Below are 19073 nucleotides of genomic sequence, written 5' to 3'. Positions count from 1 at the left end.
GAAGGCGGCAACAGCGACTCGCGAGACTCAAGACTAGTTAAAAAAAGACACTTGAGTCACGCCAGCAACAACAACAACAACAACGATCAACGTCAATATCAAGAAAAGGGTCCCCTAGTCCCAGCATTGCCCATCCAACTTGAAACATATCAACGACGATCTTCTCTGCACCATGTACGGCCGCCTCCCTTACATGTTCGCCAACGAGTCTTCCGTCCCATCTCCAATTCTGGTTGCCATCCGCGGCATCCTAAGATCCTGGGACATGGCGACCACCGACCACCGCTACCTCGACCACTTCCATCCAGATGGAGTTCTACATGTTGGGGCTGAACCAACGAAAGGTGCCGCCGCGATGAAGAAGTTGCATGATGACATGGTCGATCCGCAGAAGGGACCTGTGGTCCATCTCCAACATTTCTGTGATCGGGTGTTTCTGATGCCGACGCAACGCTTGCTAGAAAACGAGTATGATGGCATCGATTCATCTGGAAAAGACAAAGGTGGTCTCGCAACAGGGAAAGAGAGCGAGCGTATTGCCGTTCCTACACGTGGACTGATGAACGGCAATGACAAGATCGAGGCTGTTTACACGGGTAAACTCATTTCTGTTCTGAAGACCAAAGAGAGCATAACCACCGATTTCGCTACCTGGATTGTTCTATCGCCGGTGGTGGGGGTGTCCAAGGAAGTGCCATCCGCGTGTGAAGTAAAGGGAGACGCCGCTGTCAACAAGGAAAACGAGAAGGATATTGACAACCACTCTAAGCCATCATATGGCGAGCTGCGAGTCGAGTATTTGAGGGTCTTTTCGGATACGGCGGCTCTGGTCACTGCGATTTCGAAGGTTGAAACAGATGGAGAGTGAGAAGTATTGCATCTTCGCGAACGACAGGCATCGAGGAAAGCCTGGTGAATGTCCCTGTAACACACTCTCTCGGGTCAGTGACATAGACCAGAGTCACAGCCTGCTATCATGTTCACCTTCATGGACCAGGCCAATCCTGATTACTGAAATCATCCCTTACCTGGTATTCTTCTTGGGAGCTGGGTTTGGACGGGAAAATTGAGTCTGCTTCGAGTGATCAGTTGTACTCTGCTATGGTTAGAAGTAGGAGCTCATCGTCGTCAGTCAATAGCCGGTAGATGTTGATAAACATTCAATGATGAAGTGGCTGGGAAATATCAGCCAAGTCTATGAGAATGGCTCCCCTGGGGAAGGTTTCGGCTGTATACCTGTATATAGTCTACCTAGGTAGGGAGGTAAAGACGGAAATTAACTTCTTGGATAGGAAAACCCATCCAACCTCTTGCGAAGGCACATCGTATGCCCTGCGATGACAAGTCCGAAGCCCGAAACTTGCTGCTGGCGCCTCTGTGTTCGACCACCACAGCCGATTCAGTCCAACTCCTCCACGGAACCGGCAAACCGAAAGGTACGACCAGGAACTGTCCCATATTCTGTGACGATATGGCATCTAACAAGCTCATGCTTTTCGGTCTCATAAAAGCGCAATGCATCTTCCTGCTCATTGGTGTCGATGCGACAAGCCCAACCCAAAATTGCACTGCCTGCACCTCCATCAACCAATGCCTCGTACTTGCCAGCTCCCAAAGTTCGCAGACGAGCTCCTTCAAGACGTGCGCGAACAGGAGTGGGCTCAAGGTTCACACCAAGCTGCCGCAACAGGAGCTTTGGGTGAGTCTGCCTGCCGTAGAAGAAATACCAGATAGGGTACTGTTCCACAGGATCTGGCAGGGTGCTGGGGGGAAAGAGGGTATATCTCCCGCCGTTAATGGGCGGTGTCATAGGTGCCATGGTGGAAGAGGATATATTGTGTCTGGCCATGTTGTATAGTCGTGCCACAGTGGGTCGGAAGCCAGGGTGATACTGGGCCAGCCATGCGAGCACTCGGGCCTTTACAGAGGGGGAGATTCGGCAGAACCGCCGCGTTTCTCCAGCCGTGCCCGATCCAATCAATACAGTTGGAGTCTCGGTCAGACCTGCAACCCACTGGATCTTTTCAGGGGTGTCCAGAGGGTCTTCTAGCTGGATTATGGAATCTTCGGTGCCTGGCTGGTTTTGTTCGGTAGTATCACATTGCACGCAATGCTGGTGCTGAAGCTGGGCGATGTCGGTCAGAGAGTATTCGTACGCCTCGCGGTCGTACCCTTCGGCTTCCTTCCGTGAGCGGACGGTCATCCAGACATCGTCTTGGATTCTGCCTCGTGGATAGTTGTTGCGGTGCTCTTCAATATGTCCCACCGCTTCGGAATGGGTATACCCAAACAGACGTTGCCATCGCTCAGCATCCACGTCGGAAACGTTGGTGCTCAAGACACATTCAGACATGCTGACGGCCACTGCTTCCATTTCGGCGAGAACGTCCATGATGAGTATAGAATGTGAGGTTATTGTGCCGATGTTCGAGAGAGGTAGACGGTAATATATTTTGATGCTGTGTGGGGAAAGTCTATGACTGAACCAGGTTGAGCCGTATGTTGAAACGAGGATGGTCTGTTCTGTGAAAGAAAGGAGAAGATGAGCCAAAGGGCAAACTGTGTTAAATACCTAAATGCAGCACTAGGTCCTCAACCTACCTCTGGTCGCGGTGACTTAAGGTTCACTGGTCTCGATCGGGCACATCAAACCTTGACTTTCCAAGAGGAGCATTTCTGTTGGTGCCCCAGGCTAAAGCAGTCTACCTGTTGTGATAGAGTTCAGTATTGATGCAGATCAAAACGATAAAAGCGCAGGAGTACGGTCAGCAACTCATGGGCCCATGATTTCCATAGAAACATGAAACGAAACCCAAGCGGGCCGTCCAGCCAAAAGACCTTCGTTGTCCAACTATGTCTGTCCAGGTCCAGTAGCCAGCCAGAATGGCTTGGAGATCGACAGAAAGTCTGCAAGAGAAGGCCAAAGACATATGCGGAGGCCTGGGTCTTGCCACAGACCGACAATCCCGTGGGAGGACGTGCGCAAAAACCTGGAAGATGAGGACGGTAAGGTCTCAGGCAAAGGATTGCTTTTCCAAGGGCCTCGAACCTACGAATTCTGACACTATGGGGTGCCTAGAATGCCGCTTGAATCCTGATCACCGTCCGGACTGTTTCGTCGACTTCATTTTTCACACTTGGCTTCTGCAGTATTTTCTACCATCCTAAGCACTCTTTCACCAAGGCTCTTCGACAGAAAAGGCATCCAACAAGCTAAATGTCAGACCAATGGTTCGCGGTTGTAGCCTGGCTCCACATGGTGTTGAGGACCTTTCTCAGGCCAGGGTCGGAAACATGATAGACCAAATCCGACCAGACTGAGGCAATGGTCTCCTCTGAGCGGCATCTCCCATCGGATTTGGGGACGAGATTGAAGCTCTTTGATCTGTGCCGAATCGATGGCCTTGATTTTCAAGATGGTGAACATCCAGCGGTCTTTTTTTGTGCAGACGGTGGAAGGGATTCGAAAGCGACGCGATGTTGATGGTGTCAAGATCTCCATCAAGAATAAGGCGGCGTCACAATCGTCCCAGAGAGGAGTGGTTTTGTCTTGGCAGTCAAAAGCAGCGTGAAACCCCAATTCGAGCAGCGCAGCCTGAATGAAGCAAGAGAGATACAGTTATTGGCATTTGATACTCTGAACATCTCGACCTCCTTCATCAATCAACACCGTCCCTCAATACACCATGGCTGGCCTACTGTACGCAGTAGTTGTGTTCTGCCAGCTGCTTTCCGTCGCCTGGGCCGCCACACTGCGAGTCTACATTCCCAGTTCCAATCTATTACACAACCCAAATACTCTTCCAGCCTCGACTCATGCCACCCTGACGTCGGGCACAGGTCCGCCAGTCAAAGCTGTTCTGCGGAGAGGAAACTACATCGAGTTCCCAGACATCACCACCGTCGGCTCTCACCTCCTCGACATCTATACCCGTGATTACGTCTTTGCACCCTACCGCATCGATATCTCTCCCTCTCCAGACTCGCCGGGCACCGTCATCACAGGAGCTTGGGAGACGTACCGAGGAGCACGCTGGGCGGACCGAGGGGTTGCTCTTGTCACCGCACCCACAGACAAGCTTGATATTTCCGCCAAAGTCCTAGCAGCGAAGGAATTCTATGAGCAACGCGCGGGCTTCAACCCTTTGACTTTGCTCAAGAATCCGATGATCCTCTTCGGACTGGTGGCGTTGGCCTTGACGTTTGGAATGCCCAAGTTGATGGAGAACATGGACCCGGAAATGCGAGCCGAGTATGAAGAGATGCAAAAGAAAAGTCCCATGGGTGGCATCACACGGGCGATGCAGGGCGGTGGTACGGGAGGCTCAACTGAGAACTTCGATCTGGCTGGATTCTTGGCTGGCAGCAGCAAAAGTTCGGGAGCCGACAACACGTCCGAGGGTATTCGTGAGAGAAAGCGATAACCGATCAATGGCAATGGCAACAACGGCCAAGGGGTTGCTGTCCACTACGTTTATGTCAGATACAGCATGTTTGCAATGAAAAGACAACCATCTCCTGCGATTACGCTCCTATATTCACTGTTCAGCTTCGTTAGTCATTGGCCTTGGATCCTCCACACTTGACCCAGCCGCCGCAGATTCTCCTATCGAGTAATATACAAACCTAGCTCCTCCAAGCTTGCCAATTTCCTTTGACGAGCTTAAGAACTTGAGCACTCGGCCATCACGCTTACAGCTCGATCCCGAGTCGGCGACTATCAACTGGATGACTGCCCTGCGTCCAAGCATCGACGTAAGCCTCATTTACTGGGCACTGGCGAGCCGTGGGTTTGTCCAGGGAACCTCCGGCAGCGGCCCGGCGAGCCACCCTACAAAATAAATGGCACTGCCAGATCTTGTAGGGGTGCCCCTCATACATTCAAGAGGCGGTAGGTACATCTACTTTGAGGGAGAACGCTCATTGTATCAACCTTCCGGACTGCTTACCTACCAGGGAGACACCTATATCATTTATGCGGTGCCACTCATTTTGTAAGGTAGCATGCCGGTTTGCGATGCGGCTCCGGTCCCGTTTGACAGCCAAGTAACTTCGATTTCATGTCGTGGAACCGAACCCCTCACCGGCCAGAGAACGACATCTCGACGATGTATTAGACCACTCCGCCTCGTCCTGAGATACAACCGCGGCTCTTCTGTCTTGTGGAAGTCAACTCCACTCCTCCGTCTCTCCAAGTTCATATGTCGATGATCTACACCTTACATGACACTTGCCCTATATACTACATTCGACTGTCTCTCGTGAATACATCCTTGATTGACGAATCATTGCATCCGACACCCACTAGACCAGCTCAAGAAAGGCCGAGTGCCTTGACATATGGAGAAGCAAATAAGACCACTCCTCGAAGCCGCTGTAAAGGACAAGAGAGTCCCAGGAATCGGTGCTTTCCTCGTCGACTCCCAGGGCAACTTTCTCCTTAAAGAAGCGTGCGGAACCAACAACATCGACGACCCCGATGCCACATCTTTCACCGCGGACACAACGATCTGGCTATACTCCTGCAGCAAGATCTTTACCACCATCGCCGCCCTCCAATTGGTGGGGCAGGGAAAGCTATCCCTCTCCGACCCCGTGGAGAAGTATGTTCCGCGGATCTCCAAGATTCAGGTCCTCGAAGGGTTCAGTCAAAGTGACAGTGTCGCCACGGACCAACCGATTCTACGTGCTCCAAAGTCAAAACCGACCATTCTTCATCTCCTAACCCATACGGCCGGCTTCTCTTACGACTTCTTCAATGTTCCAACGCTGCGGTGGCGCCGATCCACTGGGCGGCCATCAGGGAAGTACAACGACAGCGGGGCCTGGGAAGAGTTTGAGACGCCCCTCATGGCAGACCCGGGGACGAAGTATGTTTACGGCGTCAACACGGACTGGTTGGGGGCGGTGGTGCAACAAATCACGGGAATGCCCTTGCCAGAGTATGTCGACAAAGCTATCTTGAAGCCTCTCGGCATGGAGGAGACGAGTTCTCATCTGAGGGAAGGGAAAGAGAGGCTTGCTATCCACCTCAATCTCGAGGGTAAACTGAGCGCTCACCCGGAGATGGTACCGACTGAGACCCCAGAACTCTGGGGTGGCGGCGCATTTCTGTATTCGACGATGAACGATCTGGCCAAGTTATTGTCCACGTTGCTCAATGCTGGGACCAGTCCCGTGACGGGCCAGTCCATCCTCAAGCCGGAGACTGTCAAGGATTATCTTTTCACCGACCACCTCCCTCCGGACGTTGATAAGTCGCTTCTCGGCGTGATCCGCTCCAGCATACCCGCAGCATCGCACGACGGCTCGTTTTTTCCGTCCTTGCCGCCCAGCTCTCGTGGCTGGTCGTGCGGACTACTTCTGAACCACGAGGATCTTCCGCGAGGCCGCAAACGTGGTAGTGGAGGATGGGCCGGTCTTGCCAATCTGTATTACTGGATTGATCCAGCGTCAAATATCGCGGGAATGGTGTGCACTGGCATGCTACCGTTCTTCGACCCTGTTGTTGTGAAGCTGTTCGATCAGCTGGAGCGTCTGGCATACGGACATGAGCTTGCTGGGCCGGCGGATGATAGATTGGGCAACATAGCCCTGTTTCTGTGAAATCAAGGGCAGCGGCAAATATAGATAGATCTATGAAGAGAGGCGTGGCCGTCTACCGTTAGCGATAAGTTTCGAAAGCCGAGCTTGAGACAAAAAGGTCAAATGTAAGTCCATCGACCGGGCTTGACCAATCCCACCTTCTTGAATCTCATATGCCGTATTGAGTCAATCCGGCACGAATGCTTTTCATTGATTAAAATCCAGTAGAGCCTGGCCAGTAAGTAAAGCGGTGTCGGTAAAATCTGAAAATATCTCGGGGAACAGCTCTTCGAGTGACGCCTGGCCCTGCGCTGTCACGAAAACATCTTCGGGCAGCGGTTCACCGAGTAGTGTCTCGTCCATAAACCCTCGCGTCGTAACCATTTGCTCGAGTGGCATCGCAGCCCCGGGCAGATTCGGCCTCGTAGGTAAAGGTGTCCGCGGCAAAGAATCCTCAACGCGCTTCAGAACCGTCTCGCTCTGCGACAAGGCTGTCTCGGCCAGATCCCAGTGATCGTGTTCATGGTATTTCCTCAGATAATCGACCAGCGTCCGTGCACTGGTCATGCACTGAGCCCGCACATTCGAGTAGCTGGTCTGCAAAGCACAGCGCAGCAACAGCGTCACCGCAGAGGTGAAGTGATGCGCACTGTACGGCAACCAGAACCCCATCAAGTCCTGTGTGTGCAACGACGTGACAAACCTCACGACATCCTCCGCCGCCGCGTGGCAGCCGAGCAGCCACGACGTGGCCGGGTCGCTCTGGCGCTGACTAATTTCATGCCACGCTATGCGCCGCAGCAACATGCGCACGGCAAGATAACATAATTGCAGATTCAACAGACCAGGCACGGGAGGTCGGTTGTGGAACTCATCCAAATTCAGCCAGCCAGGTCGGCTCTCGACCCAGCGGTTCAATTCAATCTCCGACCTCGACGTCTGTTCGGCTGCTATACTGTCGTTTCCCGAACGAATGTGGTAGATTAGAGGTAGCACGTCGCCAACGATCTCGGTCAAGCGACAGAAGTGGATATAGACTTCTGCGGCGCGGGTGTGTTTGATTGAGCCCGGCCGGCCTCGGGTGAGTAAGTCGACGGTGGGGAGCGGGACGTCGTAATGGCCCTTTGAGATATAGGGAGGCGTTCCTTGGGCGAAATTGAACCACCTGTCTTGAATCACAACACCCCACCATGTTTTCCAGCGCATTCGCTTCTCCAGATCTCCTATCTTCCATTCGCTGCAGTCGTGGTTGAGCCCGATCGCATGTGATAACGCCACGGCCCGGGCGACGCTAGTGACATTGCTCACTAAACGCCGTGAAGGGCGTCCCGATACGTTGATGCAGATGCTGACGATCGTCGCCAAATCTCCTTTCTGCATGTCTGCTAGGTTCGCTCCGACTGCCGCCTGCCATGCGAAATCTTGATCTGGTCTGATGGCATAAGGCGAGGGCGCGTCCCAGTAGAAGAGTGCATATGCCAGTAGGTTCACGAATAAGGTCCGAGGAGGAGCGGTAATAGGGGGGGAGGGACTGGGCTCTTTGATTCTTGACAGCACGAAGTCTTCTTCTGTTACTGGATAACAGGGGTGAATGTTCTCGTAGTAATAGACCAGCAGGTTGTCCATGAACGGATCGACTTGCTCCAGCAGCTCGGCGGGTAGATTTCTCGCACAGTTGCAGTCTGTCGGGCTGGGTCTCCGCGGCGGGATTGGGACATGGTAAATGGCCTTCTGTGGGTCACCACGACCCGGCCCTCCGTTGGGTGGAATTGCAAGGTAGCCTTCTCCCGTGCTGCCGTTGGCGGTGGCACCGGGAGGAGTTTGCGGAAGGTACTGGTCGAGAATCTGTGTGTCGCGAGCGATGACGGGGCCTACGATGTGCGTGGAGAAGCTTTCCAGAGATTTGTCTTCCGCAAGCAGTGATCGGTGTACGAAGCCCACCCTTGGGCTGACACGGTCATCTTTCTTGGCTATTGCGGAGGAGCATGCCACTCCGTGCATCCGGCATAGGAGACATGCCTGTCCGGGGATCTCGATCGTACAGCGTGACCGACGTTTGTGGCATCGTGCACAGGCTGGATATTTGTGTGATCGGTATGGCCGAGCTGTCTTCATGGTCGCGACTACAGATCTTGCCTGCTCGGCACAGGGTGGAGGTTGGACGACCCCCGATCAGGATCCTACTAGTGGTAGGCGGAAGGGAATTGCCTGGGATTGCCGGTGGACTCCAGTCACGGCGCGTGGCTGGTAGGTATGTTCTCGGCAGCGGGCTTGCCAAGGGCAGTTGGAAAGCCGGGGAGGTCTTCCCTATGCGCGCTATGAGTGATATGGCCCATCCATGATGATATATGAGCAACAGGGTTCGCGGCTACATGGAAATGGTGAAAGTAGCTAGTCGTCGTACATGTACTGAGTAAGTGGACATCTTAAAGCGGCGATAGAACGAAAGTCCCGGACGGGAAGGCACCACGTGATCTGAGAAAGCATCGTCACGTGCGGATGCCCGGCTAGTCTCAATTCGTAACGATGCCACCGATTAGATAAGATCTGTGACTTGTTGTGCTTCACGCCTCAACGACGAGAGTTGTTCGTTTCAACGCCTGCACTTCTTTCTTCGGTACAAAACCAAAGAAATCTGGAAGCGCTCTATATATGTACTTGCTCTGCCCTTATCACTCAATAAAGTTCTCGCTTTCTTCCGTTCTGGGGCGCAGATACACCGGCATCTCCCCAGCCACCTCTCCCCACGACATCTCAGACCAGGTTTTCCCACTAAATCGCCAATCTTCGCAAGGAAAAAACGAACCTTGTGGGAGATGTTGCGCATCATACGGCCCTTTCCTGCGACTCAGCATGACTGAATTTCAAATGAGCCTTAATGCCTCCAATCGAAACTTGCGAGGATATCAACACGGCGGCGAATAAGAGCAAGAGTTTCGCGACCACGATGTTGAATGAGCCAATGAACAACCGTGGTTCCCGACGAGCTCTCCTTATCCGGCCATGGTGGAGTCGTCTAGTAAACCACAAACTGTAAGAGTTCCCCGTCGGTTCTGCGATACTATTAAGGTATATATCTTGTTCTGGGAGATGCAATTCAAGTATCCTAGCCTCGGATGACCATTTTGACATCTACTTGGAAGTACTAGATCAAACCTCAGTTCAATACAGGAAGTATACAAGAAGCAATGGCGCCAATGCTGGAGGACCACACGCCCTCCCACGGCAGTATCACCTCCAAGTCTGTCGAAACACCCGTCCTCTACAACAATGTGGACGAGGAACAACTCAAGGCGACCGCCGGGGCATGTCTTGCCAACTATGGCACCGAGTTCGAGAAGGATATTATTACAGGAAGTAAAGGGCTCTATGTTTTCACTGCCAACGGCCACAAAGTGCTCGACTGGACATCCGGTCAAATGTCGTGTCTGATAGGACATGGACACCCAGAGATTGTCTCCACCATCACCAACCATGCTGCCCAGTTGGATCATCTTTTCTCTGGCATGCTCTCGCCACCGGTCATCAGCCTCGCACAGCGCCTGACATCTGTCCTGCCGGCGGGACTCGACAAAGCATTCTTCCTCTCAACAGGAGGAGAGTCGAACGAGGCGGCCATCAAAATGGCCAAGGTTTACACGGGCAAATTCGAGATCGTGGGCCTAGGCGCAAGCTGGCACGGTGTCACCGCTCAGGCCTTAGGCACCCAGTACCACTTTGGTCGCAAAGGCCAAGGCCCTATGATGCCAGGAATGCACATGCTTCCACCGCCGAATAGCTATCGCTCAATCTTCCGTAAGCCAGACGGCTCTTACGATTGGGAGACTGAGCTCGACTATGGCTGGGACCTTATTGATAGAGCCTCATGTGGCTCTTTGGCTGCCTGTATTGTCGAATGCATCCAGTCGTCCGCTGGTATGCACGTCCTCCCGCCTGGATACCTTAAGGCATTGAAGAAACACTGTGAAAAGCGTGGCATGCTGCTCATCGTGGATGAAGCTCAAACAGGTGTTGGGCGCTGTGGTGACTTGTTCGCCATCAACCACGAGGGAGTGACCCCCGACATTCTGACTCTCAGCAAGACGCTAGGCAACGGTCTCCCCCTCAGCGCAGTCGTCATGAGTTCGGAGATCGAACGTGTGTGCACAGAGCGTGATTTTTGCTTCTACACCACGCACGTCAACGACCCTCTGCCAGCTTCTGTGGGCGACAAAGTCCTGGAAATCGTGCTCAGAGACAATCTGGTGGAGAACTCGCGAAGTATGGGTCTATATCTGCAGGCTGGTCTTCAAAAGCTCAAGAGCCGCTATGGATGTATAGGCGACGTGAGAGGTCGTGGTCTGATGGCTGGAGTGGAGATTGTGGGTGATCGCGAGACCAAGGCTCCGGCGAACGAACTTGCTCGGAAAATCGCCAACAAGATGTATGAGTTGGGCTTGTGGGCGAATCTCAGCAGTCACTCAAGCTTCTCAGGTGTCTTCAGGATTGCACCGCCTATTGTGATTACCAAAGATCAGCTAGATCAGGGCTTGGACATCATGGAGCGGGCTTTGTCCGAGACAGAGGGGACCATGCCGCTCTATTGATTGCCATACATATTGCGCAAGGGAGGATAGTATAAGTGAGCACAATAGAGATTCAACTAAATTAGTACGGACTCACCTGCGAGACTTACTGTGAAGAGCCGTGTGTAGGAGTGGAATTGTATGTTGGGCCGCAGAGAATATATTGGGGGTTCAGCCATTGACAGTGACTTGAACAGTTTGGCCTCCTAGTATACTTCCACGGTGACATTATCTTATCAAATCTTATCAGAGATAACGTACTAATGAGTAATCATGGTAATCTCTGTTTATTGTCCGGCTGAACTTCGGAAGTGGTTCAATCAATTTACGCGTGGCTGCAGAACGCGTCTGTCCACACGCGTTTCTACATTTCTGCGATCTTGGTACGACGAGTGTAGTATGCAACAACAAACACCTCCATTAACGATCGAAATTCCTCCTTCGCACACCATCGTTGCACCACTGCAGAGCCGTCCTCGAAATGCCTGAGAGGCCACCTTTTCCAGGTCGTCCTGCCCAACCCCCCGGCCCTACCTATCTGCAATACTCGCCCGACGGTCAAAGATTGATCGTTGCTGGGATCGGCAACTTTGCGCGCTCGTTCAGGACTGGCGACAACAGCGAACCTGACCTACTGCCCGAGACACGTGAGGAGACATATGCTGTTGCATCAGGTGTATGAGGACACAGAAAAGACCATACCCTGTGGCAGTGGCTAACAGCGCCGCAGAACGACTATGTTATACTTGGCTGCGAGGACGGCACCGTTTCCGAATATGCCGTGCCGTCGGGGGACCTGAAGCAACTTCTGGTCAGGACCACTCTTCCTATCCGAGATGTGGCTCTCTCCCCCGACGAAAACTGGGTTGCTGTCTCCAGCGAGTAAGTGGCTTCCTCGACACCGTTACATCTCTGTCTGACCGGTCTAGTGAACTTGAAATCAAGATTGTCAATCGTCATGATATCGAGCAGATCACCATATTACGAGACCACCCGAAACCTATAAAACATTTAACGTACGACCCGTTCGGCAAATACCTCGCTGCATCCTGCACGAACGGGGTGATCTACGTCTATGCTTTGACCGCACCCGAACCGACGTTGTTCAGAACCATTGACGGTGTTATCAAGCGCCTCGAGACGGCAGAATTTGCGACGTCCAGATGCGTGTGGCATCCAGATGGACGAGCGTTTGCTTGTGCAACAGCCACGAGGGACATCCAGGTCATCTCCGTGGAAGACGGCGCCCACCAGCGAGTCTTTTCGGGCGCACATCATAACGATATCACATCTCTGGCATGGTCACACAATGGAGCTATGCTGGCCAGCTCCAGCGCCGACGACCAGCTTGTTATCTGGAAAACCAAGACTCAAACTGTACTGAAACAGTTCAACTACGAGAAGATCATCAATGTGACCTGGCAAAATCATGGCGAGAATATCTTCAATTGGACGACTTCCCAAGGCGAAGTCTTCATCATCCCAGATTTCCTCAAAGATGAAGCACATGTGAAGCTGCTGAAGGGCCCTAAAGTTCGAGCCCCGTTCTTCCACGATCCTCTAGAAGAAAAGGCTGCTGCAGTCAATGGCCGAAGACCATTGATCAATGGCCAGGGCAAACAACGGGCCGGAACCCCGGATAGTTTGGACGAGCTTCTGGGGCCCGAAGAGGAGTATGACTGGATCGAGGATGACGACGGTGCAGGCTATATCAACGAAAACGGAAAACGTCCGAATGGCCATCTCGGGGAAGTCGTTGGTCACTTGCCCAAGAGAAATAGACAAGATGTCTGGCAACCTCAGGTGCATGAACCGTTCCAACCGGGCGCCACGCCATGGCGAGGGAATCGCAAATACCTCTGCTTGAACTTGATCGGGTTTGTCTGGACGGTCGATCAGGATACTCACAATACCGTTACTGTCGAGTTCTACGACCGAGAGCTATACCGGGATTTCCACTTCACAGACCCTTTCCGGTACGATATCGCTTGCTTGAACGAGTTCGGCACCTTGTTTGCAGCCCCTGCGAAAGACGGACAACCGGCAGTCATATTCTATCGGCCGCACGAGACTTGGACGGCCCGCTCCGACTCTCGCATCATCCTGCCAGATGGCGAAGAGGCTACATGCATTGCTCTCAGCGCCAGATATATCGTGGCCGTGACCAACAGAAACTATGTGCGGGTGTGGACCCTTTTCGGCACACCCGTGCGCATGTGGCGTATGAAGAGTACTCCGGCTGTCACATGCGCGGCATGGGGTGACTATGTCATGACTGTTGGGAATGGACCGGTGGGCGCTGATGGATGCACCCAACTTATGTACAGCATTGACGACGTGAGACGGGACGAGAGTTTCCAGAACGAAGACATTCTCGCCTTGGGGACCGTTCTTCCGGATTCCCAGGACGAAGAGGTCACTTTGAAAGCGCTCTTCTGGAGTGATGTCGGCGATCCATGCATCTATGACAGTAACGGCGTGCTGCTGACTCTGATGCACTGGCGGACTCCAGGCCAAGGAAAATGGGTGCCGCTGCTCGACACCAGGCTCCTGGACAGGTTGAAAGACGGCAAGAAGGAGGAGACTTACTGGCCCGTGGCGGTCGCGGCGGAGAGATTCCACTGCATCATCCTGAAGGGCGGCGACCAAAGTCCATATTTCCCGCGACCACTGCTTTCTGAATTCGACTTCCACATGCCGGTGTCACGGCCAGTTGAGAGAGGAGAAGACGACGAGGAAGAAACCAACGCGGCGGCCGGGGTGAGACTGGAAGAGGCTTTCGTTCGGGCTTCTACGCTCCTTGGCCTGGTCGACGACTTGGTCCAGGGACTGGGCGAGAGGGCCAAACACTCCCAGAAAACTGAGGTCATGAAGCGCGAGATCGACGTGGACAAGATCCTGCTGCAACTTCTGGCGGTGGAATGTCGCGAGGGCGAGGACAGGGGTATGAAGGCGCTGGAGATTGTCGGACTGCTGAAAGATCGGAGTGGGAAGATGTTGGAGGCAGCAGCCAAGGTGGCTGGACGATGGGGCAGAAAGGTGTTGGAGGACAAGATCAGAGAGTTTGCAGAACGCAGGCTCATGGGGCTCGAGGAGGAGTAAAATCTGGAACAGGAGACTGGGACGACACTAGCTGATGGGTTGGGAGCATTGGGTGGTCCTGACAGGATGAACGGCGTTGAAACGGATAGGTCTTGATGATGATCGGTGCCTTGATACTGTATTCAACGCTACGTATTCCAGTCCGCAAGCATCGCTGTTTTCAAGGTTCAGTTTCTCAGTTTTTCAGTTGTCGTACAAACCCCCCTGAGTTTCCACATTGAATACCTCGGCCAGAGTCACTTCATTTGCCTGACATAGCAAAGTCCGACGCTTCTCCATTCCAAGTCTCAGGGATTGCATCAACCTCCAACCACGTGTGCTGTCTTGCTGCATCATACCTCATTTCTTTTCCTTGAGCTGCGGATGTTTCAGTGCCGTCAAGACTAGTGCAGTGACACCCACCATCACACTTCCGCCCAACAAGTAAGCCGTCTCTCGGCCTGCCCACCAGAACAGAGTGCAGAAGAGAATCGGACCCAGAGCTCGCCCAAATTGTCCCCAGCTCCGCAGAGCTCCCAATACTTGCCCTCTGTTGTGCTCTTTGGCTTCATAGCTTCCAAGGCTATTTAGCCCGGTCACAACCGTGGCCGAGGTGACCGCAAGCAACGTGCCAGCACAATACAATCCCGTGGTATCCTGAATCCGGGCAAGCAGGAAGAAGGCCAGCGTGCACGCTACCGTGCCCACCCGGACCACAGTGAGCGGACGCAGCCGTCGAACGACCGACCCTTGGAGCAGCGATGCGATCAAACCCACAAATCCGAGCAGTCGGCCATTGAGCTTCGAAGGTGACGGATGGTCGGGATACAGGACTGAGGTGATCAAGAACGGCAGCGAGAACTCCATTCCGGAGAAAGGTAACAGGAAGAGAAAGTGGATGGCGTTGAGGATTGCCGGGTTGTTGGTGTGCGCGACAGGTTGCGGCTCTACATGACGAGATTCGGAACCGGACGGCGAACGTTGCGGCGGAAGAGTTTCGGGAAGCCAAAGATACAAGTACAGAGTCTCAACGACAATCAAGAGTAAGGAGAAGCCGGCCGCCGTGGCGAAAGGATTAGCTGCGACGGTGGTAATGCTGGCGAGAGCCGCTCCCATGGCCGGTCCAAAGGTGAAGGCGATGCTGAAACATGCTCCCACAAGAGCCATGGTGGCTCCGCGTTGCGCATCCGTGCTGATGTCTGTCGCGATTGCAGTGGCCAACTGGACGTTTCCCTCGCTCAACCCGCCGACAATCCTGCTCAGCAAGAATGTCCGGAAGTCCACCGCAACACACCACAATGCCACGCTGGCAATGTTGCCGCACATGCTCCATAGCAAAGCCTGTCTTCTGCCATATTTGTCCGAGGCTTGACCGATAATGGGGCTGGCAATGGCCTGCAACAGAGAGAAGAGCGAGCCTAATGCTCCACCCAGAAGAACGATGTCATATCTTGCATTGATAGGCACGGCAAAGGCCTGCTTGTACGCGTTGAGGTAATGGAGTATGCGGTTGAGAGTGGACGATGAATCGGACTCTAGACTTCGGTAGAATGAGAGGAGCGACGGAAACAGCGGTAGAATGAATGTGAACGAGATCTGGTTTGTTCAGCCATCTCAATAGCAATTGAACGAGTCACGGTTGCCCAGATCACTCACCAGATCAAGAAGTAAAGATACGAACAGAACCCGGAGGATCTTCTTTCGTTGCAGAGGCGTAACCGGGTCCATCGGCATCGATTGTCTCTATGCTGTATGCTAAAATTCAGGCCTGAGATGCGTTCGCGGTAATGTGGGAGAGAATGGTGACGATGCGATCTTTTCAACCAGCATGAAAGATGCGCAACTCGGCGACCAGCGCCCTTCGCAAGAACTTAGAATGGTATAAATGCTGACAATAGAAGGGAGGAGACTACAAACAGATGAGGCACCACGAATGAGAATGCGAATGCAAATACTCTGTACAGATGCCAACGAAGCTCGATCAATCAGTTGCAGTGTTGATAATTTGTTCATTGTTCCCCCTTTCGGCCCCTCGCCGGAGTTGCCCCAGATGAAACTCGTCCATGTCTTTTGATTGGTGGAATACGGGAGCCAATGATGATTGGCTCTTCCGCCCCTTTTCACTTCAGCCTGCTGGGCTGCTAACAATGGGGCACGACGATGCTTGCTACTAGTAAGGCACAAAGCAGACGACGAGCTGAGCTCACGCGAAATAATAAACGGTGCGTGAAAACATGGCATTCGAGATGACTCTGGAGTGCCATCATGACCCGAACGGTGAAGACTATTTTGCTTCCAAAAGTAACATGATATCCGAATACCATCTGAATATACTCTGTATATCCGGGCATCCTCGTTGCTTAGTCTCGGCAGCAGCAAGATTGCATGGCGAACATGTGCCTCCATCGTGGACACCAGCATTCGCCGAAAAAGCTCGAGCAATCCTGATCAATTTCATTGGTCCATGGCCAACTGATGATGGTGTTTTGCTTCTTCGGAACGTGAAGCCGCAAGACACCAAGTCCATTGGGCAAATTAAATGGCGTGACACAGCAGAGAGCACGGCTGACTGCCTGCGAAGCCTGGTGTTGCGTCCGCTGTCCACAGAACTCCTCGCAACGCTCGCTCGTGGCCGCTTGAGGCTCATGGAATCCTAGTCACAGGTCGCTTGTAGTCGTTCATACACATGTCATTACTCATCGCCGTCGTCGGGTTCAGGAGTCGGCAATAGTTCAGCCTCCGCTGCCTGCCGCGATGGTGGCCTTCGTCCGCCAATCTTCAAAGCTGCTTGGCCGGCCTGCCGCCTTTCTATGCGCCTCCTTTTGCTTCTGCTTGTCTTCCCATTCGCCTTCTTCCTGCGCAATGAGAGCATGGAACTTCCCTCCCTGGCCTCGGCCGAAGTAGATGGCGCCTTCCTCTCTCTTAGCAACACGTTCCGTCACGAGGACATATTTGACACTGCTCCCAGGGGCCTCAAACATTGCATCTCCAAGGATAGTCTCCATCTCAGTGCGCAGAGCACGAGCGCCGGTTCCCATGGTAATAGCGTTTGACGCAACAACGTGAAGGGCGGGCGTAGTGAAGCGAAGTTCGATTCCGGAGAGAGAGAATAAAGTGACGTACTGGGCAACGAGGGAATTCCGGGGTTCGGTGAGGATGCGCAGCAGCAATGAATGCGTCAAGGCGGACAATGCAGCCGCTGTAGGGATACGGCCAACAAGCTCAGGAATGAAGCCGTATGATTGTAGATCCGCCGGCGTGACAAGATCCAACGGGTTGAAGTAGTTGGGCTCTGGCGCAGAACCGTCCAATGAAGTCTGTTCAGGCGCTGGAGCTGGAGTGAAGAAGGGCAAATGTTTCTTATAGAGAGCCTCTTCTTGAGAACCCGGCAGAATTGGCACAGGAGCAGCCGCGGTCGATTTCTGATCGCGGGAATAAAAGTGCAGATTGGAGCTAGACCGCACGTTGGCTCCGAATCCGATACTGCCTTTCGACAATCGATCCATGATGTGCTTCTGGAGACCAACAAAAGCGCCGCTGAATATGAACAGGATATTGTCCGTCCGCACATTATAAACTTCACCCTTGGCGGGAGGGGATGGAGCACCTGGTGAGCCGGAAGATATCCCAGCCCCTAAGGGGCTGTTAGTTGGATAAGTTTGTGAGTGACCCCCTGCTCGAGGCGCGTTTCGCTCGGGTTTGGCTTGAACCTGGATGGTCGTCCCTTCAATGATCTTCAACAGGGCCTGCTGCACACCTTCACCAGACACATCTTTGCCGTGGCTGACTTTAGCTGTTGCGATCTTGTCCACCTCATCCAGACATATGATGCCATGTTCGGCCTTTTCAACATCGTAATTCGCAGCAGCCAACAACCGATGGACACAGACCTCGGCGTCCTCACCAATATACCCAGCCTGCGTAAACGGAGTACAATCCGACATGGAAAATGGGACCGAAAGCACTCTTGCCAAAGTTTTCGCCATCAACGTCTTTCCCACACCGCTGGGCCCCAGTAATAAAATGTTCGACTTCTCCAGCGCGAGAGGGCTGGAGTCCACTAGTGGTGAGCCACCAGTACGGGCATCAAATCGTGGACCCGGGGGGGCTTCCATGCGTATAGTCGCCTGTTGTCCGGGAAATTCAGTCTCAACAGGATGGCGTTCCCTTCTTTCTCTCTGAGCCAGCAGTTCTTCCTCCTCCTCTTCACGCCTCTGTATCTCCTGTATCCTCTGATAATGATTGAATACAGCAACACTGAGCACCTTCTTTGCTCGTTCTTGGCCCACCACAAATTGATCCAGATGCTGCTTCAGCATCTTGGGGGTGAGTTGTAAAGTGCCATAGACGGAAGCGCCGCCCAACGGGCCCGAAGTCGGGAGACCTGATTCGTACATGCCAGTGAAAGGCTGATTGGCGAAGTCAGAACGATGAAATTGGGACGAGGAGAATTTGAGGCCAGTGGTAGAAATTCGGCGCCTGCTCAGAGCAATGTAGGATGAACGCAACCCGCCCGAAAGTGACATGGTTGACGCAGCCATCGTCCCATCAAGAGCAGGGCAGAGGTACGCGGGTATAGCGCCCATTGTCTGCATGGCTGGTACAGGACCTTGCTTGAAGTAGACAACGTAGGCAGATAGGCTGCCGGGAAGCAATGCTGATACACACTGTGTGCCCAGCAGATGGTGTTGATATGGATCGTTGATGGCGACGACGATGAGTCGAAGGAATGCGGAGCTTAACGGCTGCGCGCAGTGCTCACGGGCACGGGCACGGCATCCACAATCCGCGGGCGCCGGGGGTTCAAGGGTCTAAGGTTAGGGTGGCCCTAAGGATCCCTCC

General features: G+C 53.3%; 9 protein-coding genes across 9 annotated transcripts; 5 read left to right on the top strand and 4 right to left on the bottom strand.

Moving 5' to 3' along the window:
- Positions 1-172: 172 nt before the first annotated feature.
- Positions 173-868, top strand: A1O1_02114 (uncharacterized protein; the record flags this gene model as incomplete). The annotated part of the gene is made up of 1 exon (XM_007723025.1): positions 173-868. One exon carries the CDS (start codon positions 173-175, stop codon positions 866-868), a length of 696 nt encoding a protein of 231 aa, XP_007721215.1.
- Positions 869-1399: 531 nt separating this feature from the next.
- A1O1_02113 (uncharacterized protein) lies at positions 1400-2392 on the bottom strand (the record flags this gene model as incomplete). The annotated part of the gene is made up of 1 exon (XM_007723024.1): positions 1400-2392. The coding sequence occupies one exon, from the start codon at positions 2390-2392 to the stop codon at positions 1400-1402; it is 993 nt and encodes a 330-aa protein (XP_007721214.1).
- Positions 2393-3686: 1294 nt separating this feature from the next.
- On the top strand, positions 3687-4424 carry A1O1_02112 (uncharacterized protein; the record flags this gene model as incomplete). Its single annotated transcript, XM_007723023.1, has 1 exon — positions 3687-4424. One exon carries the CDS (start codon positions 3687-3689, stop codon positions 4422-4424), a length of 738 nt encoding a protein of 245 aa, XP_007721213.1.
- Positions 4425-5340: 916 nt separating this feature from the next.
- On the top strand, positions 5341-6606 carry A1O1_02111 (beta-lactamase; the record flags this gene model as incomplete). Its single annotated transcript, XM_007723022.1, has 1 exon — positions 5341-6606. One exon carries the CDS (start codon positions 5341-5343, stop codon positions 6604-6606), a length of 1266 nt encoding a protein of 421 aa, XP_007721212.1.
- A 186-nt stretch (positions 6607-6792) lies between these two features.
- On the bottom strand, positions 6793-8700 carry A1O1_02110 (uncharacterized protein; the record flags this gene model as incomplete). Its single annotated transcript, XM_007723021.1, has 1 exon — positions 6793-8700. One exon carries the CDS (start codon positions 8698-8700, stop codon positions 6793-6795), a length of 1908 nt encoding a protein of 635 aa, XP_007721211.1.
- A 1073-nt stretch (positions 8701-9773) lies between these two features.
- On the top strand, positions 9774-11171 carry A1O1_02109 (2,2-dialkylglycine decarboxylase (pyruvate); the record flags this gene model as incomplete). Its single annotated transcript, XM_007723020.1, has 1 exon — positions 9774-11171. One exon carries the CDS (start codon positions 9774-9776, stop codon positions 11169-11171), a length of 1398 nt encoding a protein of 465 aa, XP_007721210.1.
- A 460-nt stretch (positions 11172-11631) lies between these two features.
- On the top strand, positions 11632-14252 carry A1O1_02108 (chromosome transmission fidelity protein 4; the record flags this gene model as incomplete). The annotated part of the gene is made up of 3 exons (XM_007723019.1): positions 11632-11826; positions 11881-12032; positions 12080-14252. The coding sequence occupies 3 exons, from the start codon at positions 11632-11634 to the stop codon at positions 14250-14252; spliced, it is 2520 nt and encodes an 839-aa protein (XP_007721209.1).
- A 339-nt stretch (positions 14253-14591) lies between these two features.
- A1O1_02107 (uncharacterized protein) lies at positions 14592-15959 on the bottom strand (the record flags this gene model as incomplete). Its single annotated transcript, XM_007723018.1, has 2 exons — positions 14592-15827; positions 15888-15959. 2 exons carry the CDS (start codon positions 15957-15959, stop codon positions 14592-14594), a joined length of 1308 nt encoding a protein of 435 aa, XP_007721208.1.
- A 1004-nt stretch (positions 15960-16963) lies between these two features.
- On the bottom strand, positions 16964-18826 carry A1O1_02106 (ATP-dependent Clp protease ATP-binding subunit ClpX; the record flags this gene model as incomplete). Its single annotated transcript, XM_007723017.1, has 1 exon — positions 16964-18826. The coding sequence occupies one exon, from the start codon at positions 18824-18826 to the stop codon at positions 16964-16966; it is 1863 nt and encodes a 620-aa protein (XP_007721207.1).
- Between the last annotated feature and the right edge of the window lie 247 nt (positions 18827-19073).

This window comes from Capronia coronata (assembly GCF_000585585.1).
Source record: "Capronia coronata CBS 617.96 chromosome Unknown acBCG-supercont1.2, whole genome shotgun sequence".
Taxonomy (NCBI): domain Eukaryota; kingdom Fungi; phylum Ascomycota; class Eurotiomycetes; order Chaetothyriales; family Herpotrichiellaceae; genus Capronia; species Capronia coronata.
Note: the sequence above shows the minus strand (reverse complement) of the source record. Positions and strands in the feature narration are given on the sequence as shown.